Source organism: Filicampus tigris, chromosome 5, assembly GCF_054856515.1.
Source record: "Filicampus tigris isolate MCC_2025a chromosome 5, RoL_Ftig_1.0, whole genome shotgun sequence".
NCBI lineage: Eukaryota > Metazoa > Chordata > Actinopteri > Syngnathiformes > Syngnathidae > Filicampus > Filicampus tigris.
The window spans coordinates 744,214-771,298 of record NC_141221.1 but is presented as its reverse complement, the minus strand read 5'-3'; the positions used below and the strand labels follow the sequence as shown (position 1 = coordinate 771,298).

The window sequence follows — 27,085 nt, the reverse complement described above, 5'->3', positions numbered from 1 at the left end:
GGGCCACTTCCGGGAGGCGGGCCACTTCCGGGAGGCGGGCCACTTCCGGGAGGCGGGCCACTTCCGGGAGGCGGGCCACTTCCGGGAGGCGGGCCACTTCCGGGCCGCGGGCCACTTCCGGGCCGCGGGCCATAGGTTGACCTGTCGCACATTAAATGCAAACATGAAAAAGTGCCATTTCCAAGCTCGGAGCGTTTCATCTCCAATCCACCGTGGTCAAGAAAAGAAAGGCAAGACGATCAACTGCAGCGATCGATGAGTCACGTGCGGTCGACTGTGACCATCGTTGACGACTGGCGCAAGCTGCGTCAAGTGACCGCCCCCGCCCACCGAGCGGCTGACGACAACCAAACTAAACATTAACTAACAGTGTTCGCGTCTGTGTAAAAAGTTCGACGGGAAGTCATCAGAGCAGCATCGTCATCGTCATCGTCATGGGGACGATCGGCTCGGTTCGGTCCACACGACACGTGTTGATGTGCAGCTACTCTGCCGGGAGTCAAGTGGGCAGGTGAGCTCGACGTCGCTGCGTTTCGTCGTCTTCTCAACTCACTCGATCCCCTGCTGCGTTTTGTCAGCAAGTTCATTCCACAGAACAAACTCTTTGGAGCAAAACGCAAGGCAACAACACTCACTTTTTAATCGTGATACGACGTATTCCGATACGTCCTCATTTATGTCGCGCAAAGAGTTTATTTGCATTTGTTTTTTCACGCCCGTAGCTAACTCGATGTAATCATTCGCTGGACTTGCGAACTTTGTCCTGTAAAGCAGCTGGCACTTATCTCTCGCTTCACAATTACCCTCCTTATTTGTTTTTGTTTGGGCTACGAGTTGTCGTTTTGCAGCACACCAGATGGAAAACGTTGCCCTCAATTAAAGCTTTGGGACTCAGCAGATGGATTTTTTTTTCTCCTTTTAACAGAACACGAGCGACGGTGAGGCTGCTCACCTCTCAGCATGCTTTGCAGCGCTCCTTGTTGTAGTAAACAACAGCAAGCTCAACGTTGGCCTTTATTTGCTTTGTTCTGATTATGGCTGTGATATCGATTTCAAGATGAAAAAAGGACGTTGCAGATGAAAGGCACCGGGGGAAAGTTCAGGAGAGTCAAGGTGGGCTCAGGTGATCAGTCAGTCAGTGTGTGCAGTGTGTGATTTTGCTTGACTTGTGGCCGACAGCAGCTCACGAATGAACACAATGAGCACGCACACACATACACGCAAACTTTATTGAACACAAAACGGCAAACAATGTCACAATTCAATTCCAAAATTTATACAGAAATCAAAGTAAAACAGCGCAACAGAAAAACTACCTCTGGGTATTTGTAACTAAGCTTTTATAGGGGAAAAAAAGCATTAAAAATGTCAATATCTTACTGCTCTTGCACTGGAATAAACTACAACCGATGCCTCCTTTTTTATTTATTTCTTTTTTGAACCATGATTGATGTCACAACAAATGTCATTTCTGAAGCCACTCATCGACGTGACATCTGTAAAGCTGACCTCCAAAGAGCCAAAAAGCAAAACGGAGGCGTTAGCGCACGGGATTTTTTTGATGTGCATCTTTTCCTAAAAGTATAATGAGTCCTCGCTGTTTATTTATGATAGCGTTGCGCACTACAAATCAAGCTCTTTCTTCCTCCCATGCTGTTTGGGCACGTAGGAAGTTTCCCGAGAGCGCCGTTGGACGCTGGTTCCGTTCGGCCTCCTCGTCGGTGCACAAAGTGGCCGCCAGGAAAGACGCCCACTCCAACCTGTTGTCCAAGCAGGAGAGCAGCAACCTGTACAAAATCCAATGTAGGTAGGCGGGCGCACACGCACCACCGGCGAGCTTCAGGCACGCCGCCGCTCCGGTGAAGTGGGAGAATAAAAACGGAGCAATTTCAGTAGCGCGGTGCCCTCGCTAACAAGGGAGCAATTTCAGTACCGCGATGCCCTCGCGTGTGGGCAAGGAGAGCCACAATCGGCATTTACCGACAAAGAATGAAACGCACAAATACAAAATGAGACCACTCGCAAGGAGCTACAGTACGTCAAAACGTACATCCCCACGCTCGCGGCGTCATCGCGAGGCCACGCCTCTTAAAGAGCACACAACACTACAGTTGTGACTCGGCCTGTCCCAATGTATAGGCATTGGCTTTATAAATCCATTCCATTTCTTGACCTTTTCTTTTCTGTTTTTTGTAACTGAAAACACTCTTATCTCCAATCATCATTCCCCATTGAAATGAATGGAAATGCCATTCATCTGTGACAGACCCCCCCAAACAACACCAAGCAAAATGCTGTAATGTGTTTTTCACAAGAAAAATCCAGTTCTACGCTTTTGTAGAACATCAATTCCAAACAGTGCAGAGAATGAAACCTCATGATTTCATAAGTGACAATTCAATTGGCCTCCGTCTACTGTGCACGCCTTGGCCACCAGGGAGCAGTAAAATAAAACCATAGGTAGAATAACCCTAGATTTGCTTGCGTGTCATGTGGCGGAGCGCCGCAACAAACCGGCAGGGATATTTGTTGTTTTTCTGCGAGGATAAAGAATCATGAGTCATGTTATAGGGTGTTGCTCCACCGTTTGTGTTGGCCCGAATTAGCGACATTGATGCTAGTTATTTGCTATCCCGTGTCTATGGCATTTTGCTTTGTCAGCGTGAAGCTAGCCTACTTTCCTATTTGCATATTTCTTTCTTTGTTGTTTAGCTGGAAAGTTCCAAGACAAGTGTGTTGCCAAAAGTGTTTTCTGAAAGCTCTGTGGGCTCACTTTTTCAGTTCACAACGTGAAACCGGAGTGCCTGGAAGCTTACAACAACCTGGAGTGAGTGGTGACGTTTTCTGGTTCGTTTGCGTGCTTTTAGTGTGAAGGCGTCCCGGTTGCTATTTGGAATGTTTTAGGGCGCAGGTGCAAAAGAGGCTCCATGAGGACGGCGATTATCCGTGTGAGGTGGTGGGAAGCTGGAACACCTGGTACGGCGAGCAGGACCAAGCAGGTACGGCGCCATCCGTGCGCGCACTCGAGTTGTTGGCTTTTTGCCCACGTGCAAATCTGCTCGCTTGAACACTTCGACAAGCCCATCCATCGTGTTTGTTTGTTTGTCCGTCTGTCTTCTTCTCGCGCTTTCTAAAACGCCGGCAAACTCGACTATGAGCTCTCTTGTATGCTGGACCGTCTGAGAAATGTTGTCAAACTCCCCTCGTCTTCCTTCATTTGTTGCCTCAGGATTGCAAGTCTGGAAGTTTTTGGGGAGCCAATAACGAGGGAAAATGGCGATCAGCCACCAAGGTTAATTCATGTCGGCCTTGACTGCCGTTCAGTCAGCTCGTCACTCGCGGCCGGAAGAAAAAGACTTTGACGGAAGAAAAAGACTTTGGCAAGATGATGTCAGCAACGGTCCTTTGCTTTTGGAAAACATTCAAGGCTTTTTGTCTGCTCTGGTTTTCAACGTATTAAGCGGAAGTCAACCCAAAGATATTTCTTCCCCAGCAGGCCCACTCGTTGAAACACGGCATTCTGATTCATTTTGCGTTTGTGGAATAGAAGTTAAGCGGCAAAATGCCCTCGTTTTTAGCCATCGGCGGGGGCGGCCATTTTGTCGCTTCTGTCGACTGAAAATGACATCACAACTGCTCACGGCTGACCTGTTTTCCGGATCCGAGCCGTGATTGGTCGTCGCGAGCAGTTGCGATGTCATTTTCAGTGGACAGAAGTGTCAAAATGGCCGCCCCCAGAGATGGCTAAAAACAGGTGGATTGACTCCTGTTCCACTACGGCAATATTGATCAGAATGCCCCGTTTCAACTAGTGGGCTTGAATAGAACATAATCTTGAAAAAAAAAAAAAAAAAGTTTGCATTGACTTCCCTCTTAAGAATAAGAATGCCTTTATTGATCCCACAGTGGGGAAATTTTCATTGTTACAGTAGCAAAGATATAGGTCACACAGGGGCGGCGGCATAATGTGGCCATTAATGTATAACATTGACGGCAAACATTTAGAATCAAACCTATGTAGATATACGCAGTAACATGTGTATATACACATGTGTATACACACCAACCTACATCTACATAAAAAATATGAGGAACACTCATTTCGGCCTGTACATAGTACAGAGGAAAAAATACTCTAAGTGACAGTGCTGCAGTGCTGTAGTGAAATGTAAGGAACAGCATTGGATAAAAATAAAACTAGACTAACAGTAGTGGGGAATGTTGAGTATTGCACGCTATTACAGTAGTGGGGAATATTGGGTATTGCACGATACGAGCTCAGGTGCAGGACTGCACAATTGCACTAATGACCGCACTAATGCACAATTGCACTAATGCACAATTGCACTAATGACCGCCAGTTTGTAGAGACTACACAATGTTCTTGTTAAAGAGTCTGACAGCAGCAGGCAAGAAGGAACGGCGGAATCTCTCCTTTGCACAGCGAGGGTGTAACAGTCTGTCACTGAAGGTGCTGTGGAGTGCTGTTAGGGTGCCCTGGAGGGGGTGGTCCGGGTTGCCCAGCATTGATGACAGCTTGGCCAACATCCTCCTGTCCCCCACCGAGTCCACAGAGTCCAGGGAGCAGCCCAGGACAGAGCCGGCCCTCTTGACCAGTTTGTCCAGCCGCTTCTTGTCCCGGGCCGAGACGCCGCCTGCCCAGGTGACCGCTCCCTGGAAGATGACCGATGCAACCACCGAGTCATAAAAGTTCCTGAGGAGTGTCCCCTGAACCCCAAAAGACCTCAGTCTCCTGAGGAGGAAGAGTCTGCTCTGACTCTTCCTATAGAGGGCGTCTGTGTTGTCGCACCAGTCCAGTTTATTGTTCAGATGAACACCCAGGTACTTGTAAGTTGAGACTCTCTCAACATCTGTTCCCCGGATGTTCACTGGTGCAGGTGAAGAGTGCTGGCGCCTACCGAAATCCACCACCATTTCTTTGGATTTCCCCGCATTGATCAGGAGGCGGTTCTGCTGGCACCAGTCCACAAAACCCTGAGTAAGTTCTCTGTACTCCCGATCATCTCCGCCTGCGATGAGGCCGACAATCGCAGAGTCGTCAGAGAACTTCTGCAGGTGACAGGTAGGGGTGTTGTAGTTGAAGTCCGAGGTGTAGAGGGTGAACAGGAAGGGAGCCAAGACAGTTCCCTGTGGGGCCCCCGTGCTGCAGAGGAGCACGTCAGACACACAGTCCTGTGTCCTCACATACTGTGGCCGGTTTGTGAGGTAGTCCTGGATCCATGTGGTGAGGTGGTGCGCCACCCCCGCCCGCTCCAGCTTGTCTCCCAGTAGGGTGGGCTGGATGGTGTTGAAAGCAAATAACAAAGCGAACATGATGTCGATGTTGGTGCGCAACAAAGGTGTCATAGCAACTTGAACGATGCATCGCCTGGATAACGCAAGCCGCTGTAATTCGGACAAAGCCGAAGAAGAAGGGAAGGATCTTCGTTCTGTTTGCGTCGCCGCCCCGTCCGTGTGTTCAAAGTAGTTTGGAATTACTCTTAATTCAATTTCCATGAGCCCGCGTTGTGTGTTAGCAATCAGCAGAATAGTTTGTGTCTTAGTAAGCGAGCGCGTGCGTTGCGGTGCCGGTTGAAGCGCTCGCTTGGCTTGTGTGCAGTGCACCTGTGGCGCTACAGGGGGGGCTACCCGGCCCTGACCGAATGCCTCAACAAGCTCAAAGTCAACAAGGTACCATAGTTGCAACGCCGCTTCATCCCCCCAAAACCAAAGCAATCAGCGAGCGTTTGCTCATTTGTCTGCAGGCATATTTGGAATTCCGCAGAGAGAGAGCCAAAATGCTGCATTCCAGGCGCAATCAGCTGCTGTTGGAGTTCAGTTTTTGGAACGAACCTCTTCCCAGGCCAGGACCCAACGTCTATGAAATGAGGAGCTACGCCCTCAAGGTAGCGTCAACTCCTTTCTCCTTGCTGTGGGAAAATGCCTCATATTGTGCTTATTGGAATACATAAATACAAAAGAACCCTGAAATGTTAGCATTTTGTATAAAGAGCCTTGCGCTCCGGTGGATGTATGCAAAAGGCCACATACTGTATTTATCTGCTGACTTTTATGAGATGGAAAGAGTGAAAAGCCATTGAGGGCTCTTGGCGTGAGCAAGCGGCACTTGGCGGGCGTCACTCGTCGCAGCTCCAATGCGAGCGATTTGAATGGGCTTGAAAAGCGCCGGCCGACTCACGAAGGCTTGTTGTGCTTGAAGCCAGGGAGCATGATCGAATGGGGCAACCACTGGTAAGCGCTCTTGCCTGAACCGTGAGCACAAAAGCGACCTGCTGACCTCCTGCCGACCTCCTGCCGACCTCCTGCCGACCTCCTGCCGACCTCCTGCCGAACTCCTGCCGAACTCCTGCCGAACTCCTGCCGACCTCCTGCCGACCTCCTGCCGACCTCCTGCCGACCTCCGTGACCTCCGTGACCTCCGTGCGTTTGGCCTCCGCGCGCGTGTGGTGACCAGGGCCAGGGCCATCAAATACCGGCAGGAGAACAACGAGGCCGTGGGCGGCTTCTTCTCGCAGGTCGGCCACTTGTACGTCGTCCATCACTTATGGGGTGAGTCAGCCTGCAAGTAGAATCGAGGAAGGGCGCTGGACGCCTCGCAGGGAGGGAACAGGGAACAGGATGGTCTCTACCGGTCACCTTGCGGCCTTTGGCCACCCTCGGAATATACAGCACATCTATTTTTACATGAGCAGGATAAATCGGATCTGTTCAATGGTGAGTAAAGTTGCTTTGTTCAATGCCTGTTGTCTGATTTTGTAACAACATTTCTTCTGGTTTGCTCCGTACACATTTTCACACACAAACTCTCGTGAAAAGTTGGACACGTGCAGTAGCTCCTTTTCAATGCGAGGGATGGGGCCATGGCGGGGCGCCGATTGCAGTGCCCCTGGCCGGCCAACTCGTAAGTCGGCCGCAGCCGCATGTAGGCGCGGGACGATTAGCGGTTTGACGCTTTACCGTGCTCTTAAAAAGTCAAGGTTTCAGTAACCGCGAATAGCAATGAGCTCTTTTTTCTTTTCTTTTCATCTTCGCTGGGCGCAATAGGACTGGCTGCTTGCAAAGTTGAGTAAAGTTCGTTGCCTCCAATTGACTTATTTTTCTGCTTCTTGGCACATCACGGAGGAGGAAGGCAGGAGCAAGATGAGATACACCGACGTCTTTTTGCGCTGATTAATTTTCAAATGTGCCAGCGGGTGCCGGTTAGCCCCGAGGACAACATGAGCAGCCCACGGCTCTGTTCTAGAAATTGCTCACCGGTGATGGGACACTGTGACTTACTAAAAAAAAATGAAAATAGAAGAAGAATGTGGAGATTTATTCATGTATTTATATTTATCTAAACTTCACACGATCCACGTTTCTTCTGTGCTAATTCTTCTCCATTTTGTTTGAAAATAAAATGGATTGTGTTCAATGGGGGGAAAAAAAGTCTGTTCTTATCTACCCAAATATTTCAACAAAAAAAAGAGGTCATTTTAGAGTTGTCGTTTTAATATGGTGCTATTTTTGCTCACGGTTATCATACCGTCCGAACCGAATAGCGGCCCGGACCGGAAATGCGCGGCGGAATCGGACACCAGAAAGAAACAAAGCAACTTCACTCATTGGCTATCCAAATACATATACTGTACATACGTTTCAAAATGTTTTTGTTGTAAAATGTAAATGCTGTCATTTTTTGCGTTTGTCTGGTGTCCTGAGAATGAATGAGAATGAGAATGAGAACTGTGGTGGGGGATGTGTTCATTTTTTTACATTAACCGTAAATGTGAAAAATGATGGAACTCTGCACTTCCTGGTTCCCTGAGGATGATCAGACTGTTTTTTTTATCCTTATTTTCAGGCGGAGGATTGCGATGATGCTTTTATTGTTGTTACGTAAATGATTGAACGTTGTAAATGTGTGTGCACGTTAGTTAGCAGGCTTCTTTCTGGACTTTTTTGATTGTTGGTTTGTGCTCGTCTCGCAGCATATGAAAGCCTTCAGTCTCGAGACGAGACCAGGAACTCTGCGTGGCTCAAGGAGGGATGGGACGCCAACGTGTACTACACCGGTAGGGCGGCGCTGCGCCGCGCTGCGCCGCGCCGCGCCGCGCCGCGACCTTGCGTTCCACCTGCTTAGCTCCGAATGCTACGATGATGCTAGCGCTAGCGTCTTCAGGCCTCGTTACAATCCGCGCTGCATACGTGTTTAGCCGGGCCAAGTACCTGCTCCTGTTTACGCATTTCTAGCAGCCTGTTACTTTTGTGCTGTTTAGCCCAGACTCAATGTCCCTTTTTGCGTCGAAAGTCATTGCTGCCACGCTTCTAGCCGTACAAACGCGCAGATCCGCATCGGCTCCCATCGACTTTCGTTACCATGCCGACCGACTGCAAAGCAAGCGGCTACTTGGAATCCAAACAGAGTCAAATCATTGCTTGTGTTTTCCCTCGTGGAGGCATCACTTCATCAGCAAGCTGCCAACTTACTATTGTCAGTTACACACAAGACAAATTGCCCATATTAGCTACCCCAACGTCGACAACTTTGCCGAGCGTCCGACGTGCGTATCGCTTATCAGGAGCAAACGCGAATCTGTGCTAACGCTGCAGCTCTGCTTACCTTTTGCCTTGGATATTGTGTGTTTATTGCAGTGCCGCTCATCAGGAGCATGGAGTCCAGGATAATGATTCCCACCTCCAGTTCTCCGTTACAATAACGCCACAAACTGGAAAACAAAGACAACAGCAGCAGCAGCAGCAAGCAACAACACAGTTCCACACGGCAGAGCCCCAACATTAGGTACACCCCCGCCGTCCGATGACACCCAATAGTAGACGTACGGAGGCGGTGTCCGACGAGTAATTGATACCCACCCTCAAGATTGTGCCAAAGCACTACTTTTCTAGTCGTCAACCTTATGGCCTGTCTCGATGACGCTCCTCTCCTCCATCCAACATAGTTCCTTGGTGCCGAGATGGCGCCCGAGCAGTACTTTTATACTAGGCAGAGCTTTGGCCAGAGCACAAAAACAACGTCATTTTCAACGTATGAGAGCCTTTTTTCTTTGGCTGTAGCTTTTTCATTGGACCTCCTTGAATTATGCAGGTGTACCTAGTAAAGTGACCAGCCAGTGCATGTGCACAGAAGTCAGGCACGCTCCTGTTATACGAATCCTGATGTGCCTCTCAGGGAAAATGTGTACATTAGTATTGTGATTGTGTGCTCCTTATGAAAAATCGAATGTGATTTTAATTTGAGTTTTAAAGATGAATTATGGTCTTTCCATTTGCTTTCCCATAATCCTGAGTTTAAAGACGTGTGAGTGTCCGTCTGAATAAAAGCTGTGCAACAGAGGCCACGTTGCCGTCATGTCTTTACCGAGTTCCTCCAGAAAGGCAAATCTTGACCAGGTGTTTGGCTTTACAACCTGAAACTTGGCTGGCATGCTGCAACACTTCTGACTGACTCGTCACTTTTGACTCGGTTCCTTTGAAAAGAGATATCTCTACTTTCGACTCTGTACTTTGTCAAAATAGACTACGTAGTCACGGTTTGTGGCAAATGTGTTGTCTTGTGCTAGCATAAAAATCACCATCTTCCGCCCGCCACTCACAGATTTTTCGAATCTGAAAAAAAGAAACACAAGATGTATTTTTTCAGTTGTTATCAGTTGCTAATTGAGCATTTTTGTTAGTCAGTTGACAATGTTAGCAAAGCCATAGGAACACGTTTTGATCATGACTTTTCACATAGCCTACACTTATTTGTATCCATGTGTTGAACTGTGAAGTGGGAGCCTGTTGATGCTTTAACTCTTAAAGGTTTTCCATTAAAGTTTTGGTTATACTGTATACCTTAACCGGAATCCCGTGTCACGTTGTTGCCAAAGGTACAAAGGTGAATTCGAATGCTTCCTAGTCTTTTTACAAACTGAAATAAACGGCGTCCGTCTGTGACGGACAGACGGACCGGTCCGTCGGTCAGACGGAATGCCCACCTTCAATTTTTAGTGACGCTTAACAAGCGCGCAAAATGCTACACTGTAGCTTTAAGAGCGCAACGTGGGCGTGTCTGCTATTTTGCTCATTTGAATATATCGTCGCTGCGCGGGGCTGGGCTTGTGGGATGTTTTTCGTCCTGTGGAGTGCGTGTGGGGGTGTGCACACTTAATGGTTGTGGTGGTTCGTCAAGCGCTAACTAGCGTTTGAAGGGGACATGGAGCTGCACATTCTGGACCACCGGCTGCGGGTCACCAGCATCGCCAAGAGCGCCCTGGCGCGCTTCACGCACCCGCTGATCAAGCTCATATTCCTCCGCCGCCGGACACGGTAAGCGGGGGCTCATTGATTTCCTCCACTGGGAACATTGGGCGGAATTGCGTCAGTTTGCTAATTGCACCGTGTCATGCTGACAAAGGGACCCGTTTAGCTTGGTCCGACGGATAACGTACCGCGAACTGAATGTGTATTGCATGCGACAACATCTCCCGTTTTTATAAGGCAACGACCGCCTGTGCTGCGTTCCCTAAACCTGGGCGATTTGTGTTTTGAACCGCCTCTCGTCCTTCGCACATCGCCGTGTGGTCACACAACGATGAGCAGCTTTTGTTTAACTTTCGGCGTATACTTTATTTTCGCAACTCACTTAAACTTTGGTGGGTCCACTTTACGTTCTTGCCGACGGCGACAGGCTTGTGTGTCGTCCCCGACTTGTTTTGCAACGAAATTTCCAACTAGTGAGTGGTTGCGAATGCGGCAGTCTTTTTGCACGTTACACACCTGCTCGTAATTGAGGCCACGCCCGCCGACTCCCATTGGCTATCCTCGGCGTTGAGCCAAAAGGTGATCCAATCAGACACGCTCACTCATGATGATGCAATGAACGCGCCTTCATTCGCTAATGGGGGCTCGGCTGCTGTCACTTGTTTTCACGGCGAGTTACAGAAATGTGTAATATTGTTGGGCTTTTTATTCTGTTGTGGAAATTGCATAGCCACGAAGGCATTTTTGACTGATATTGATTTTTACATGGGGTAACAAATTTGTAGACAACGTAAAAAGATTTTTGTTATTTGAAGTTTGACAGTTTGTCAGTACATATATTTACGTCAATGTTATGTTAATGTCTAGTCTTTGTTTCTGATGATGTAGCTGAAATTTGGAACTGGAATCTGTGTATATATTTTGCTTGTTGTTATATTGACAAAGTGGTGACGTGTCAAAAAAAAGGAGGGCTCCAAGGTGTGACCCGCAAGAATTGGCGCATTGGTTCAACCCAACATTAAGAGAACAAAACCCCCCAAGGCCTGTTTGACTTGTCAGGATAATATTTGTTGGTGAGGATCGATTATGATCAGACCTACAAAAAATGTCAAGGAGCAATGCTGAAAACCAAACAGCAAGTCAACCCATTGTTGTTTGAAGAAGGCCTTTTCGCTCTGAAATCTAGTCCCCAAAGCTAGATTCATTGAGCAACATGAAGTTTGGTAGGCATGTCTATCATGAGGAGAGCAACTAAAAGGCTCAAGAAGCCATGCCCAAAAAGATCTTGCTCATTTGTGGGATACCTCGAGTTGAATTCTCCCTCTGGCGTTTTTGAAACGTCAACCCCTAAAGTCTGTTTGACTAAGCAACACGATGCTTGGTCGACAAGACGATAGCAATATCATGAGGAGACTCACCAAAAAAGTCTGAAGAAGCCAAGGCTAAAAAGACATTTTGGCATGAAGTGGCCATTTTTAGGCAGATTTTCTGCCCTATGAAGGTCTCGCTCCTCCTTTGCAGTTTTTGAAAATTCAGCCCCCCAGGCCCAATTCACTAGGCAACACAAAGTTCGGTAGACATCTCCATCACGAGTAGAATTTGAAATAGTGAAAGCCTCAATCAAGAGGCCATACTCAAAAAGACACGTGAAGTCTGCCATTTTGGTTTGAAGTGGCCATTTTAGACTCATGTTGTCCATTTCAATGGGGCCTTCAGACAAACTCTTCCAAGTGACTTTTTGAATAGATGATAAGATTTCAACATCGAAAGCTAACATAAAAATTGAAACTCCATTGACAGGCTAATGGAAACGAGCATAGTCGTGACGGTAATTAGAAAGCACCCAACAACTGTACTTGGTAGCTGATGCGGCCACCTTTTTGATATTTGAACCACCTGTACTGCTCATCTTGTGCAAGTGCGTTCGGTTCTATGGTTGTCATCACACTTGGACCCAAAAGGAAGGTGAAGGGTCAACAGGAAGTAAGACAATGCAGCGTCCGAGCTAACACAGTCGCCTGTTGTTTGTCCCGCCACACGAACGGCGGCGGCGGCGACTGCTGACTTGGCTTCGCCGAGTCAGCAGTCGGTCGGGCTGTGCAAGAACAGGAGGGTGGGGTGTCCTTTCATCACGGGGAGGAAAAAAAACAAAAAAACAAAAGCTACGACAAACGTTTTCCTTTGGCTCTTTCCAGCATCAAAACCTGCAACAATTTGTGGATATCCTTTGTGCTTTGCTGCCCGGCCCTACACACACATATACACTATGTATTTTTGTCGGGTTTTTTTAATTTAAAAAAAAAAAAAAAAATCCTGCTTTCAGATGCAAGTTCTTCAGTATGACCGAGACCCCCGAGAACTACACCGTCGTTTTGGATGAGGAGGGCTTCAAAGGTACAAAGGAAAAAAAAAAAACACTTTACTTTTCGTCTGCATATTTCAATAAATATGGACAATAATATTGTAGTAATTTAAATGATTATTGTTCAGTATTGAATCCATATAGCGCTGCAACAACATGTGATTTTAATAATCCAGTAAAGAGGAAGTCAACCCAAACATGTTTTTATCCAGAATATGTTCGATGCAAGCCCGCTACTTGAGATACGGCATTCTGATCAATATTGCCGTGGTGGAATAAGAGTTGATCCAGACGTTTTTGTCCATGTCGGGGGGGGGGGGGCATTTTGTCACTTCTGTCCACTGAAAATGACATCACAGTTGCTCAGGGCTCAGGTAGCGGCCAATCATGGCTCAGCTTCAGAAAACAGGTGAGCCGCGATTGGTGGATACCTGAGCACTCAGCAACTTCGATGTCATTTTCAGTCGACAGAAAGTTGCAAAATGGCCGCCCCCTGACGTGGCTAAAAGTGGGTGCGTTCTGCTGCTCGACTTATATCCCGCAAATGTTTTTCCCCAAAAATTCCGCCCATTCTATCACATTGAAATCTGCGCAGTTGTTCCTTTAAATAGGCATGTAAACATTCTAACGGTGTCACACTTAAGTATGTGCACCTGCGTTGAATGGCATGATAAATCTCATGTACCAATAGAAATATTAGTTGCAATCTAATTAGCAGCAGCAAGGCTTGTTTCAACCTCAGTGTTTATCCGCAGCTCCAAAATAAAAAAGGCTCACATGCCACGTTGTCCTTCCCAAAAAGTTGTTGCATACAGCTAAGACTTGCTTTCCTTGCATTTTTATTCTCCTTGTTTGGGAATCGATCTGCTGTGTGCCTCGTATTGATGCGCTTTCTGGATGAGTCCGCGGCATGTGTATTTGAGTGACGAATGATGCCTTTTTGGGGGGCAGAGCTGGAGGCCTCGTCGGAGCTGCAGGCGGAGGGCTCGGTGTGGCTGCCGCTCAACGTGCTCTCCGACGCCACCGCCGCCTCGCTCGGCGCGCAGGCGGTGGGCGTCACCAAGATCGCCGAGTCGGTCATCGCGCCGCTGGCGCGCCAGCACGTCTCCGTCTTCATGCTGTCCACCTACCAGACCGACTTCATCCTGGTCAGCCCGCGCTTGCGCCTCCACAACAAGTGGGGAAGCAAAGAAAAGACACGTGGAATGAAATCCTTTTTGCCAGAAAAAAACAAAAATTCGTCCACCATTTTTTCTCATCCAAACATTCACAGTTTTTGTAGGAAAAAATGTTGCCATTTAAAAATCAAGACAAATGATTCCAAATATTCTTTTTAAATACATAAGCATTTTTTGAGGGATGTTGGATTTGTCTTTTAAATTTTTTTTTTTTTTTTTTTTTATATAGCCAGGCTTTTTGGCTGAGGAGAGTCGATGATGTAGAGAAAACAATTCTTTGTATGAAAAAACAAAATAGAAACAAAATGAGAAGTCTTTTTAAATTTTTTAAAAATAGTCAGATTTTTTTTTCTTTTGCTGGGGTAGTTGATACTTTATAGAAAAGTTTGCATAAACCAATTTTTTGTTGGAAAAAAGGATTTTTCTTAAAAGTTGCGGGGTTACTAAACCAATTTTTAGAAGAGTACATTTTTATTTTTTTGTCCTTTATGGTAAGGGGCAGATTGATATTTTAGGCAATTTATATCCCAAAAATATAATTCCTTTTAGGAAAATTCTTTCTTTAATTTTAAAAAAATATATAAAATCGTGGTTGGAAAATGCTTTTTTTTTTTTTGAAAAAAAGTTAGAGGTTTCTTTGCAAGAAAATACCAGGAGAATCAAATCACATTTTTTTACGGTGTTGTGCCAAAAGTATTGAAACATTGAAGAGGTGAAGGTCAACATGCGCATTCAAAAGTTGTCAGGAAGGTTCATCGAGAAACTTCCATGCAAAAGTAAGCAGCCTGGTGGTGTTTGTGCGCAGGTGAGGGAGAAGGACCTGCCAGTAGTGGTGGACACTCTGGAGGAGGAGTTCAACATCTTCCGCGAAGTCGGAGGAGAGTCGCTCCTCGTCCGCGGCCACGACGTCGCCAACGGCCTGCACAAGAACGGCAAAGAAGGTGAGTGATTTGTGCCAAGTCGACTTGCTTGCTTTGATTTAAAAAAAAAAAAAAAAAATACCCAGCGTTCCTTTCTTTCTTTTTTCTCTGAGCAATGGTCCCCAGCTTCCGAGTCGCACAAACCACATACGATTAAATATTTAGGGCCTGACTGATATAGATTTTTTGAGGCCGATTCTGATGTTTGGCAGAGTAAAATCCCGATAACCGATCAATCGGCCGATGAATCGAATGAATGAAATAACTTATTTGGTCACTTGTATCAATAGATGAGTTACAGACAGAACATTTGACTGTTTTACATAATTTTGTCCCTTAGTATTTCTTTAAGTTCAAGACAGAGAGGAAAATCGGCAAAAATTCGCCTTTTTTAAAAAAAAAACAAAAAACGTTTTTTGGGGGAGGGGGTGTTTGAATGTCATTATCTTTGTTGTAATATGTTAATGTGTATTATAAACAAGCCCATTTTTTCCCCCAGTTTTAAAAGAGCCCGATTAATCGGCCGATTAATTTGGCCAGACGATTAATCGGTCGGCCCTATATTAATTCAAATCGAACTCGGTCCCGTGGTCCCTTTTTAGATATTTTTATTTTTACCCTAAGCCTAAGAATGATAAAACGATTTTTTTTTCCAGTTTTTGTGTTTTGTTACTTTTTGGATTTGGTTCTTTTCTTTTCCTTCTTTCTTTCTTTCTTTGCCAACGGCAAACAGAACGCTACAGGGATTGGCAATAAAGTCCTACCTGGCTTGATGATGATTTTGAGTGATTTGGGCAAATGTGAAGATCCCAAATGAAAGCAAAGTGAGCATGTGAGCGACGCGCACGTCTTGGTTTGTTTCGCAGCCGTGCAGAGCAGCCTTCACCCAGTGCTCATCCCCCAGAACCGTTTCTGCGTCATGTCGCTGGACCCGGACACGCTGCCGTCCATTGCCACCACGCTCATCGACGTGCTCTTCTACTCCGGCAGGTCAGATGGATGGACTGCCATGGCGTTGTCCGAACACACGGCGGCGCTGCGGCTCAAGGCCTTCGAGGGAATGCGTGCGCTCTCTCTTAATGACGTGGCCAGTAGCTGGGGCTGCTAGCCAAAACAATATTTGGATAGTGGACAATATTTGCACTTCTTTTGTCTTTTACGGCATGGCTACTTGAGACTTTTTATGCGAGTCGACTTGCCATAGACACTTTTCCCAAATTTCATGTCCCACCTTCTTTCGTCATCTCAGGGGCTGGATTCTAATTTTCAAAAATCCAGTGAGGGCTACCAAGCTGATTTTGGGCTGAAGTGGTTGCTTCAAACCAAAATGGAAGACTGCCCGGTGTCTTGTAGGGCACGGCTTCTTGACATTTTTTTGGTGCGTCTACTCGCGTTAGCTACAAACTTCATGTTGCTGAGCGAAAATGGCAAGGGGCTGAATTGAAGGAGAATCTCTTGGGTACCCATGAAAAGGTCAAATGTGTCACTTAGTGTAAATGCTCACTTCCAAAAACCAAAATCCTGCCCATTCAGTTCTGTCTCTTTTCTGGCACAGGTTCTTGAGACTTTTTTTTTTTGTGGGTCTACTCATGATAGACGTGACGCCCAAATTTGAAACTGGCTTTGAGGGCTACATTTTCAAACTCATACGTGGTTGGGCGAGTCATCCGATTCCGCTGGCGTCTTCCAATCTCTGCCACAAAATCCAAATTGAGGCAAAAAGGCCAATTCCAAAGCAAGATGACAGACCTCCGGAGTCTTTTCGGTCATGGCTTCATGGGACTTTTTTGTGGCTCCGTTCGTGATTGACGTGTCTACCAAATTTGATGTTACTAAGTTTAACAGGCATTGGGGGCCGAATTTTCCAATCAGGACTTTGTCTCGGAACCGCAATGGAAAATCACCTGGGACCTCAATGCCAGACCTGGTGTGTCTTTTCAAGGTTTACTTCACGAGACGTTATTATGGACGTAGACACGCCCGCCAAATTTCATGTCGCAAAGTGAAAGCGGTCAAGGAATTTGCCGGCGGAACAATACGAAGGCACCTTTTGTGTTTGCCCAGCCCCAAAGAAGACGAGGCCACGTCTCCCGGCGCAGACTTGGAGCGGATCAAGTTCTTCTCCTTCTCCCTCATTGACGGTTACGTCTCGCTCGTCATGGATACGGACGCTCAAAGGCGGTGAGTGCGACCGTTGCTGTCGCGATCTCAACGCCGACGCTAGCTTCATTGATGGCGCTGAAGTGTCTTGTGTGTTTTTGGTCTAAGTTGCTTCAAACGCGCAAACAACTTACATTCAGGCCTCAAACTTGTCTTTGATGTCAAATGAATACATCAATGAGGCGCATTCAACGGTTTAGATATTTACAAATTGTCTTTGAAGATGAAACGGTCTTTTGTGTTTCGAAAAATGTGCGCATTTGCCTCACCGAAATTGGAGTGTTTTTGATGCCAACAAAGGCGTATGTTAGGTTCGTTGGCGAATCCAAATTCTTTGATATGCGGGTGCGTTTAAAGCTCTAGATGATTGACGCTTAGTCTCCGAATGGCCTTTGATGTTTGCGTAAGTTTGCCCACTAGACTTCAAACTTGTTTTCGATGTCCCAGTTTCCCCGCCGACCTCCTCTTCACCAGCTCGTCCGGGGAACTGTGGCGGATGGTGCGCATCGGCGGACAACCGCTCGGCTTCGGTGAGCGACCGCCGTCTCGGCCGCCCGCCCGCCCGCTCGCCCGATCTGTCCTTTCCCGAGCCGGACGTGTCGTTGTGGCTGCTTTCAGACGAGTGCGGCATCGTGGCGCAGATCTCGCAGCCGCTGGCCGACTGCGACGTCTCCGCCTACTACATCAGCACCTTCAGCTTCGACCACGCTCTGGTGAGTGGACGCCGGCCGGCCGAGCGCCGGCCGCCCGCTGACCCATCCTGATTTTCATGTGACTCAAAAAGCCAGCTCACTTTTTTATTTAAGGCTTCCTTCCGCTTTGTCATCCGGGAGCGGAGCGCTTGCCTTTCCGCGGCGTTGACTCACCAGCAGGCGATAAGCAAAAAAAAAAACGTACAAACAAAATCACCTCAGCCTTCTTTGATGTTTACGAAAACACAACCGTTTTTAGAATACAACACATTGTGTGTGTTGAAAAGTCTGACTTGGCTGGCTTCCTCGCATTCAAAAAAGGGCCACGTTGGATGACTCGTTGATGTTTGCAAAAGACGTATGTAATGTTTGTTGATAATAACTCTTTGATGACGCATATGTTCAGTTCATTGAGGCTACATTGCCAACCAAAAGTCAAAGCCATTGACAAATTTCAATTGCCTTGGATTTTTCTTAAACCTTTTTTTTTTTTTACAAAACCGAGTAGGTCTGGTCTTTGATGTTAAGAAAAACGTGCACGTTATGTCCATCGAAGACTGACTTGCCTTTGCCGACTGAGCGTAACTGCACTCGTCGAATGCTAAACGGTCTCTTTGGAAAATATTTTATGAAGACTGTAAATTGTCTTTGACGGTGACAAAGCGCGTACATGAGGCTCATTTACTTTCAATAGTTTTTCTTCATGGAGACGAAATAGTCTTTGATGTCGACAAAACCTTGCGTGTTTGTCGGAGCGCCTTTTTATGAGCCCATGCAGCCCACCCGCCTCCGTCTTCGGGAGGCGGCGGAACAGATTCTGTTCAAGAAAGACATTTTATGTTCGAGGAGGCCTAGCGTGTCTTGTTTACGTGCGACCACATTTTTGTTCGAGGAGGCGGACACACGTTTGGTGTGCGAAGGCTTTGTTTTTTGCAAAAACACGTTACCCCCATTTACAGTGAATTGGCTTTGATTTTTCAAAAACAAATTCAGATTATGGATGGACGGAAGTTGGTCCGGTCGGTCACTTGTCTTGACTGATTTACTTTAGAGTGTCGAAAAAAAAAGAAAATCTTCGTGGTCCATTGAGGACAAAATTGTCTTTGATGACCTACTTGTTTGGTTTTTCCCCGCCGCATGTTGTGTCGATGCAAGATCCCCTTTTTTTTCTTCCCCACCCGAGCGGAGCGACTAACGCAAGACGCGAGCGGCGCGATAACAGTAAGCGGGCCGCCGTGTGTATTTTTACCTCCGAGTCGGCTAATCTTAGCGCATCGTCATAAAGACAAGCGATGAGCCCGCGGAAGCCGTTGCGGTTTTCCGTCTGTCGCAACGGGCGAGGTGAAAGAAAGTCGAGGTTGTCCCTCACTCGTCATCCACCGTTACAATTCAAATACAAGCGGGGGGGGACCAATCGCCGGATTAGTCAAGAGTATTTTTTTGAATTCCACGGAAATGAAAGACTCGACTGATGTGTGACCCCTGTGCACGTTTGTGTGCCTTTCCGCTTTCCCAGACAAACTTCCCAAGTTAACATTTCCCACTTTTCACATTTGCTGAGTAAACGTCGCTCGTTGACGATGCCGTTCTTTTTCTTGTTTTTTTTTGTCCCGAGGTTCACATCGCTCGAGACTCCGACGGGTCTCCATGGGCTAGCGTTTCAATTCGGGGCGTGAAGCATGGGAGGAATCGGACCATATTAGCTCTTTTAAAATCGGCGCAAATCTGCAACCGAAAAAAAGCCGTTTTTGCTGATTTCTTTTTAAACTGCACAATAACGCATCACATTACAACACAACAACAGAAAATGACATCCAAACAAACATTCCCCCCAAAAATCACCTTTTTAACGTGGGCCCAACGGATTAATTGGTCAAAATGAGCTCTTTAAAAATCGGCAAAAATCATCTCTATATTTTCCTTTTACGCAATAACACATGACAATGTAACGCAAAGAAATTGACATTCAAACAATTATATGAACAAGGAGGTGAAGGCGGGATTAGGGTTTCAAGGTTTTAAATGAGGGCTTCAAGCCTCGGGAAAGGGAAAGGCTTTGCACACAGGGTAAGGCTTTCAAAACAGGGTTAGGGTCCCCGAAACCCGGCCTATAGTTTGGAAAATGGGTTAGGGTCTCAAATGAAGGTGTGAGAAGACAGGGTTCGGGTTTCAAGATGGGCTTACTGTTTCAAAGTAGGGTTTGAAGACAAAGTTAACATTTTGAACAAGAGTAAGCATTTTGAGCCTGGGATTGGGTTTCAAGACTTTTTTAGAGAAGGGTTTGAAACCAGGGTTAGGCTTTGAAACAAGGGTTAGGGCTCCGAAATTAAGGTTTGAAGCTGGCGTGAGGGTTTCAAGTCAGAGGTAGTATTTTGGAAAAAAGTTTCAAAAAAACGAAATTGTCTTTTCTTTATGGAAAAAAGACAAAACAAAACACGAGTCTCTTTCAAAGCCTCCAAATTTGCTTCTGTTTTGAGCCAAAAGCAAACTAATATTTGGCGTGTTTGTTTTTTGAGGTCCCCGAGGAGGACATCGCTCGTGTGAGCGACGTGCTGCACAAGCGGCGGACGGACCCGACCACCGGCTGAGCCCTGACCGCCCCACCCCCAAGCCGTTCCAACGATTGCCCACTGACATTTTGTTTCGGACGCTTCTTTCGACGCGCTCCTCCCTCCCCAAATTGCAGATCGCGGCGTCAACGCCTGAGGCGAGGCGTCCTTTTTAATGGGTCAGCATTTTGGAAGGAGGTCAAAAAGAAAAAAAATAAGAAGACACAAAAACACCAGCTCAAAAACTTTTGACTTTGTATTGAATACCACCTCGGATATTTTTGGGGTACATTTTTGAACTGGCTCGACTGTTGCGCAGCATAATAGTCATAGAATAAAATGTATGAAAACTTGAAAGATGGATGTGGCTTTTCCCTCCCACACACACACACACACACACACACACACACTTATCAGGAACAAATACATAATTCCAAAGAAACATTAGGGAAGAAAATATACAGTCATTAGAAAACAAAATTCAGAAATGGAAGGAAAAAGTACAATATTAAAAAAACAAAAACAAAAAAAAAACCTCACAAATTTCTGAAAGAAATATCAGACAAAAATATACTATTACAATTCTTTAAAAAAATATGTATTGTTGAATCAAAATAGAGATTAGAAAAAAAATCTAATTACGGGCAAACAAAATTCAAAAATATATAGATGTACATATAAAAAGATGAGAGAAAAATCTAATTACGTGGAAACAACATTTAAAAAAAAAAAAAAAAAAAAAAAAAAAGACGCTCTGAGCCAGGGCAAAAGCTGGGCTGGGTATATTTTTGGATTTGCCAGTGAATTTTGGGAGCTGGTGTGCGAGTGAGGGCGTCCGCCGCTCCGCCGCTCCGCCGCTCCGCCGCTCCGCCGCTGATGTGTCAGTCAAACAGACGCTTGACACGTGTTGCAAGGGTGAACTTTACCGAGTGTGTCAGTTGTGGGTGTGTTCAGTCCAGTATGATGATGAAGATGGTGATGATGACGACGATGATGATGATGGTGATGAAGGTATGAGGATGCTTTCTCATAAAAAGGCGAGAGGCACAAGTGAGGAGCAACATGAAGAACAGACGCCATGGCTTCCACACTCCACAGATTGCTGCACTCAGGTAAAACCTTTTTGGAAATGTTTGGCATTGTCATCCTTTTACGCTTTCAACTTGAGAAAAGGAAGCTCAAGTGAGCGCATTCAAACTCTGCTCGCTTGTTGAATGATTTGAAAATTCCACGTCTTGCTATTGCGCTCAAAGTTTTACTTGGTAAGCTTTTTCAAAATTCAAAATAAATCCGGTGGAGTTTTAGTGGCCACCAAAAAAAAATTCCTTTGTTTTACTGGCAACTGATTGCATGACTTTAACATTCAACAAGTGACTTTTTCTCAATGCTTTTTTGGGTGCTAGAAATATTTCATCCTTTTTAGTTTTTAATGGCCTTTCATGAAATGACTTTCCAAAAAAGTGACATGTTAAGCACAGAAACTACTGTAAGTTCCATATTGTTTTGAAATGAAATTTCGTATTCATTCATTCAATGACTTGAATGCTCAAAATTTGAACCCTCAAATATTATTTGTTATATATTCGATTTTTTTCAAACTCTTTTTGTAGTGAATGACCTACGCTGTACTTGTAACCTGAACATTTCGCAACACAGAACAGACTTGTCGACTTGAATCAACTTTTTACTCTCATTTTGGTGACATTTGGTATTTACTGTAACGATTGATTTGACCTCTGTTTGAAGACGTCTTTTGCACATGACAACGTGAAGCCTTTCCCTGGCCACTCATTGAATGACTTCAACATCCAAAAGACTTTTCTACTTTCACCAACATTCCACCAACAGCATGTTACTTTGCGTGATCATTTTTCCACTTTCTTTTTTTTCATGAAGAACATTTCAGGAACATGAAGGGTTTTATTGACTCTTGGGTCAGTGCTTGAAAACATCTGAACTGCAGAAAAGCCTTTTTCCCCCCCCCCACTTCCGAATGGTTTTGATTCTTTTTCAGTTGCTACTTTTTGTTGCACGAACATTTTACTCATTGAATTACTTTAAGCGCAGACACGACTTTGGAAGTTCAACGGTCGTTCTTGTAGCGCCTTTGTCAGATGAAAAGACCAAAAGCCCCGAGCTCCTTGTTTTCTATGTGAACGCAATCCCGTTGAGCGCTTTTGCAAGTGGCCTCTGGTGCTCAAGACTCAATCAAGTAAGCAGTTTGTCATTTTTCGCTCAGTGCTGCTGGTGACGCTGGCGGCGCTTGAATGTCGCCCGGCCCCCCTGGCCGCCATCCCTTGCCAGCACACCTTCTCCGTCCTGCGGTCAGTCAGCGGCACGCTCAGCCTGGAAACGGAGCACCTGCTCGACGAATACGTAAGTCCGCTTGGCCTGCTTTGGCCTTTCCGGCCCGTTTTGGTGGCTGCTCAAATGACGCCCAGCGCCCCTCATTGGGATGACATTTTTGGGGGGTTCTTTTTACTCTCATGTCCTTTCAAAGCGGAAATCAACCCAAGCATAATTTTTTTCCAGAATATGTTCTATGCAGGCACACTAGTTGAAACATGCCATCGCGTTTGTGGAATAAGAGTTAATCCGGCCGTTTTTAGCCATCTCGGGGCGGCCATTTTGTCACTTGTGTCGACTGAAAATGACATCACGGTTGCTCAGGTAACGACCAATCCGGGCTCAGCGTCAGAAAGCAGGTGGGCCCTGATTGGCCGTTACCTGAGCCCCGAGTTGTCGCGATGTCATTTTCAGTCGACAGAAGCGACAAAACGGCCGCCCCCTCCGATGGCTAAAAAGGGCCGCGTTTTGCTGCTGAACTCATATCGGCGTTTGCGTGGATGATTGCGCCACCGTCTCCGTACAGCTGTTGAGGTTGTCTCACACTGCCGGGCACGTTGCGGTTTAGTAATCACCTTACTAATGCGCTTTCACAATCGTTCCGCTTGTTGTAGTTGAGCTTCCTGTTTTCGGTTTCCCGCCTGCGACTCTTTTGGAAGCCAAGCCAGTTGATCGGCTCTCAAACGCTCCTAGAAAATGAGAGTGTAATAAACGATGAATCACCAAGCAACGTAAACTCACGTTCCCCAAGCGATGCAAGTTCTGTAGGCAGGTTTACGAAAACCGACAGAGCCGAAGGTTTTTTTTTTCTTCACGCCACGTTAGGCGACACCTACTCCAGGAAATTATTTCTCTGAGGGTCATTTTGAGGAATGCACCCTCATCAGTGTGCCCCCCTTTCCCCCCCAGATGGCTTTTCACGGCCTGAGCGGCCTGCCTCCCAACGTCCCCAACCACACCGTGACTGGCTCCAACTTCTCCGAGCAGCTTCAGGACATCTACGCCCACGGCGCGGTGTTCAGCCTGCACATCGACAAGGTGGAAGAGTACCAGATTGGAGACTGGGGCAACCCGCAGAACGTGGCCGTGCCTCTAAACCAGGTCAAGTGGAGTCTTTTCAGACAAAGCAACATGTTGGAGCACTTGGCCCAGCAAGTCCGCCCGGAGGGGGCGCTGACAACGCCGGAGCCCCCGCAGCAGGTCCACAATCACAATTGGGCCAAGAAGGCCTACGGCTGGAAAGTCATCGTAGGCCTGAAAGACTGGCTGGCGGATGTCAACCAGGTCCTGCGGGCCACGCAGGAGCCGTGTCACGACGGCACCGCCGAGCCCGAGTGAGCCTGTTGGGGGCGCTTGAAGAACTGTTGGGGGCGCTTCGCCGGGCCCCAAAATCCAAAGCCGGAGGAGCTAACCGGAACTGAGCCTGTACCTTTGTCATTGCCGATTCCTGCGCTGATATTTCCGCCGGACGGAGAAGGGTTCTGCTCTGGTTGTGGCAGAAAAACGGTCGGATAGCAAAAGTCAAACTGGCCACTTGGGCTGCATGAAGGCTCCTGCTGAGTTTGGTGGGAAAAATTGTCCTTCCAATGTAGACCTTTGACGAGAGTCCAGAAGGCGGGCGCTTCAAAAGCGCTCCTTTCAAAGCAATTCATTCGTTTGCTACCGTTGTTGCACAGAAGACTTTTGCTCAGGTTGGGCGAAAAACCGCCGGCAAGTCCGCCGGTGCAGGCCTCACCAAAATGTCGGCTTCTCTGGCCACTTCTTGGGCAATGAGCGAAAAGGTCTGATGGAAGCTAGTCGGGTCTGAATCGACCGCTTGCCCGTTGACGCGAAATGAGAGAATGTTGATCCAGAAGGTAGCCGGGCTACCTTTCGCAGCGGATTCCCATGTCCTCCTTCTCCTATTAGAACTCATTTTGCCCTCAACAAGTCTCCCCCCCAAAGAGTTGTCGCAGAGCGCGCGCACCTCCGCCAAGGCCCCACCATCCACACCCACAAGCTTCGTCGGGTGCCGACCAATCCGCAATGCGTTTTGCACTTTCCTCTGATGAGCTCACTGTTGTTCTTTAGTCACCGTTCACTATTAGGATTATGTAACTTGTGTTATCGCTGTATTTATTATCAATTCAAGTGCAGAGTTTAGAAATAAAGTTTTTACTGACTATTTTGTTGTTGTTGTTGCTCGTGCGAATATTGTGGGCCACGACAAAATCACACTGGGACGTCAGACAGCTTCAACGTCGCGAAAATGACAGCCAAATTGTCGACGATACGCAGCTTAAATAGTTTGAAGCGGGGGTGCCCGGGTCCGGTCCTCGATGGCCCCTGCCCGGCCTGTTTTCGACGTTTCCCTCCTGCAACGCACCTGATTCTCAAGATCGAGGCTTGCGCAACGCTCGCTGACGAGCTGGTCGTTTGGAAGATCGGGTGTGTTGGAGGAGGGAAACATCTCCGACGGGCCGGATAGAGGCTCTCGAGGACCGCACCAAAGGGATCCAATGTTGGACTTCACTAGACGTTAGATTTTCGTGAGAGAAAATGATATGCCGCTAAGCATTTTTCGTATTTCATTGTAATACTCACGTCGGTGCTCGCAATTGCTGGTGTATGGATTTGGAATCTTCAAAATCTTCAGCGATGTGTAGCTCATGTTTGGATACAGTTCAGAGAATGACAACTAAGACATCGATATCTCATGTTGGTGCAACAAAACTCAATGCTGAAAGCTAGCGCTCTCAAATATAGTGCAATATTGACATTTTCCAAATGCTTACTTTCACAGTCAAATTGTCTATCAGAAAGGGAAGAAAAACGAAAAGCGACGATTAACAGGCACTCCTTCAAATACGCAGGAAACAACTCATCAAATGTGGACACCATGTCCCCCTGCCGGACAAAATTAGAGGACTTCGGAAACGGCGACAACAAAATTGCATAGCTCCTTCTGAATGGGGCACATTTGGGTTGATTCCCTTGTGGGACTTTGTCCAAGTCCAAGTGTCAGGGACTCCTTTTTTCCGGCCATGCAGGGGGCGCTACCGAGTGAGTTTCGGGAAAATACAAAGCGGTGGCTCCCATGCGACGGCCATTAATCAAGCTGACAGCCTCTGATATGTTTGCCTAATTAGGACATTTTGGTTTGTTGGGCCCGCGGGATGATTAATGGTCACGCGCCGTCAGTCCGCCGCTTGAAGGCACCCCCTGGACGGCTCACCGCTTGACTCCAATCACAGCTGAGTGCGTGGACAGATGCGAGGAGGCCCTCCCGAGGCCCAACAGCAGTGACACAGTCTGGGACTTCTCCAAATGTGTCCGAGGCCCTCTTGAAATTGCTTTGTGTCTTACTCCTTATTCATTTGAATTTCCCCGCATGCAAAAAAATGTCAATAAATAAGGTGGGCATGCACAAAATAGTGCCATCAAGTATGCCATCTTGCCGTCAAAGCATTTGGTCATTTGAAGCGCTCCTCCTGTACGTAGGCAAACTCAACTGAGGGTGTTTTTGAAAAGCCGGCCCCCAAAGCACATTTCACTTAGCCACATACAATTTGGTAGCCACCAAGTCTATCATGACTCAAGCGGCCATCTCTGGCTCATTTGGGCAATTCCAGGGCTCCTTCCAATACCGTTCTCAAAGCTCGTTGACCTTGACGACACGCCTACACGGGTCTTCTTTTGCTCTGGGCTTGGGCCACCACAGCGTGTCGACGTTCGGCCTCCTCCTCTCCCACTAACTGCCCTCATGTCTTCCCCCACTCCATCTACCAACCTTCTCAAGCTCTCTTTCCATCCCCATCAGCCATCTAGTCACTATCTCCCCTCTGGATGTTCCCAAACCACGGAGATCTGCCCTCTCTTAACTTTATCCCCGCGACATCTAACCTTGGCTGTCCCTCTGATGATGAGCTCGTTTCCAATCCTAAACAACCTGGTGACTCCGAAAGAAAACGTCGACATCTTGAACCTGTAACGCGGGTACAAAACCCCTTTTGTTGTTGAAGTGTATTCTCTTGCATCTTTAATTATCTTTGACGGTCATGTGACCGCTGAGCTCCAATAAGGTTCGCATATGTGACGAATAGGCGGAAGTTGTGAGGGGCGCGAGGCAAGAAATGTTTGTCTGATGTTCGAGGTGTGTTATTTATTTAAATAGGATTTAGATTTTCATCCTAAATATCGTTGCTACAATCCGATTACTTAATGCCTACTCGTTAACTTTGGAGAGCCGACTGCCTGCGCCGGACCGCGTCGATTGGTCTTCGCATTAAAAGTGGAGTTGGTGAGTCAACAAAACCCCCCCAGCCAGCTCTCCCAGGTGCTTCCATGCCGACACAGGTGTGTCTCCAGAACCAGGTTAGTGTCTTTCTCATTCCCCCTGACTAGTCATAGTTACTTTGTGGTCCGCCACAATTGCCTCTTGTCATAGTCTTCCTTCATTTTCCTCATTCATCAACTCCTCCAAGTATTCTTTCAATCGATGCAGCCACTACTGGAACGCGTTTCCATCGCCATCCTTAATCGGCCTCAAGTGCGGCACATCATTTCCATCTCCATTCTCGGTCTGGCCAACCTGTAAAGACCTTTCTATGCTTTTTTACATCCAAACTGGCCT

At 46.9% G+C, this 27,085-nt stretch overlaps 3 protein-coding genes across 5 annotated transcripts; all 3 read left to right on the top strand.

Moving 5' to 3' along the window:
- Positions 1-139: 139 nt before the first annotated feature.
- nipsnap1 (nipsnap homolog 1 (C. elegans)) lies at positions 140-9,863 on the top strand. Of its 2 annotated transcripts, none has more exons than XM_086031976.1 (10): positions 140-511; positions 1,670-1,803; positions 2,782-2,827; positions 2,905-2,999; positions 5,621-5,691; positions 5,766-5,906; positions 6,221-6,252; positions 6,476-6,536; positions 7,992-8,075; positions 8,656-9,863. In XM_086031976.1, the coding sequence occupies exons 1-10, from the start codon at positions 435-437 to the stop codon at positions 8,686-8,688; spliced, it is 774 nt and encodes a 257-aa protein (XP_085888102.1). In that variant the 5' UTR covers positions 140-434; the 3' UTR covers positions 8,689-9,863. The 2 variants fall into 2 exon arrangements, with proteins under 2 accessions (XP_085888102.1, XP_085888101.1); XM_086031975.1 differs by having other exon boundaries at positions 152-511; positions 6,476-6,570.
- castor1 (cytosolic arginine sensor for mTORC1 subunit 1) lies at positions 8,659-20,305 on the top strand. Of its 2 annotated transcripts, none has more exons than XM_086031970.1 (9): positions 8,659-8,803; positions 12,590-12,660; positions 13,580-13,776; positions 14,612-14,747; positions 15,593-15,716; positions 16,791-16,907; positions 17,334-17,416; positions 17,505-17,599; positions 20,095-20,305. In XM_086031970.1, the coding sequence occupies exons 2-9, from the start codon at positions 12,606-12,608 to the stop codon at positions 20,164-20,166; spliced, it is 879 nt and encodes a 292-aa protein (XP_085888096.1). In that variant the 5' UTR covers positions 8,659-8,803; positions 12,590-12,605; the 3' UTR covers positions 20,167-20,305. The 2 variants fall into 2 exon arrangements, with proteins under 2 accessions (XP_085888096.1, XP_085888095.1); XM_086031969.1 differs by lacking the exon at positions 8,659-8,803 and adding an exon at positions 10,068-10,332.
- Positions 20,299-24,760, top strand: LOC147146764 (uncharacterized). Its single transcript, XM_086031984.1, has 3 exons — positions 20,299-21,239; positions 22,367-22,503; positions 23,383-24,760. Exons 1-3 carry the CDS (start codon positions 21,206-21,208, stop codon positions 23,809-23,811), a joined length of 600 nt encoding a protein of 199 aa, XP_085888110.1. The 5' UTR covers positions 20,299-21,205; the 3' UTR covers positions 23,812-24,760.
- The last annotated feature ends 2,325 nt before the right edge of the window (positions 24,761-27,085 follow it).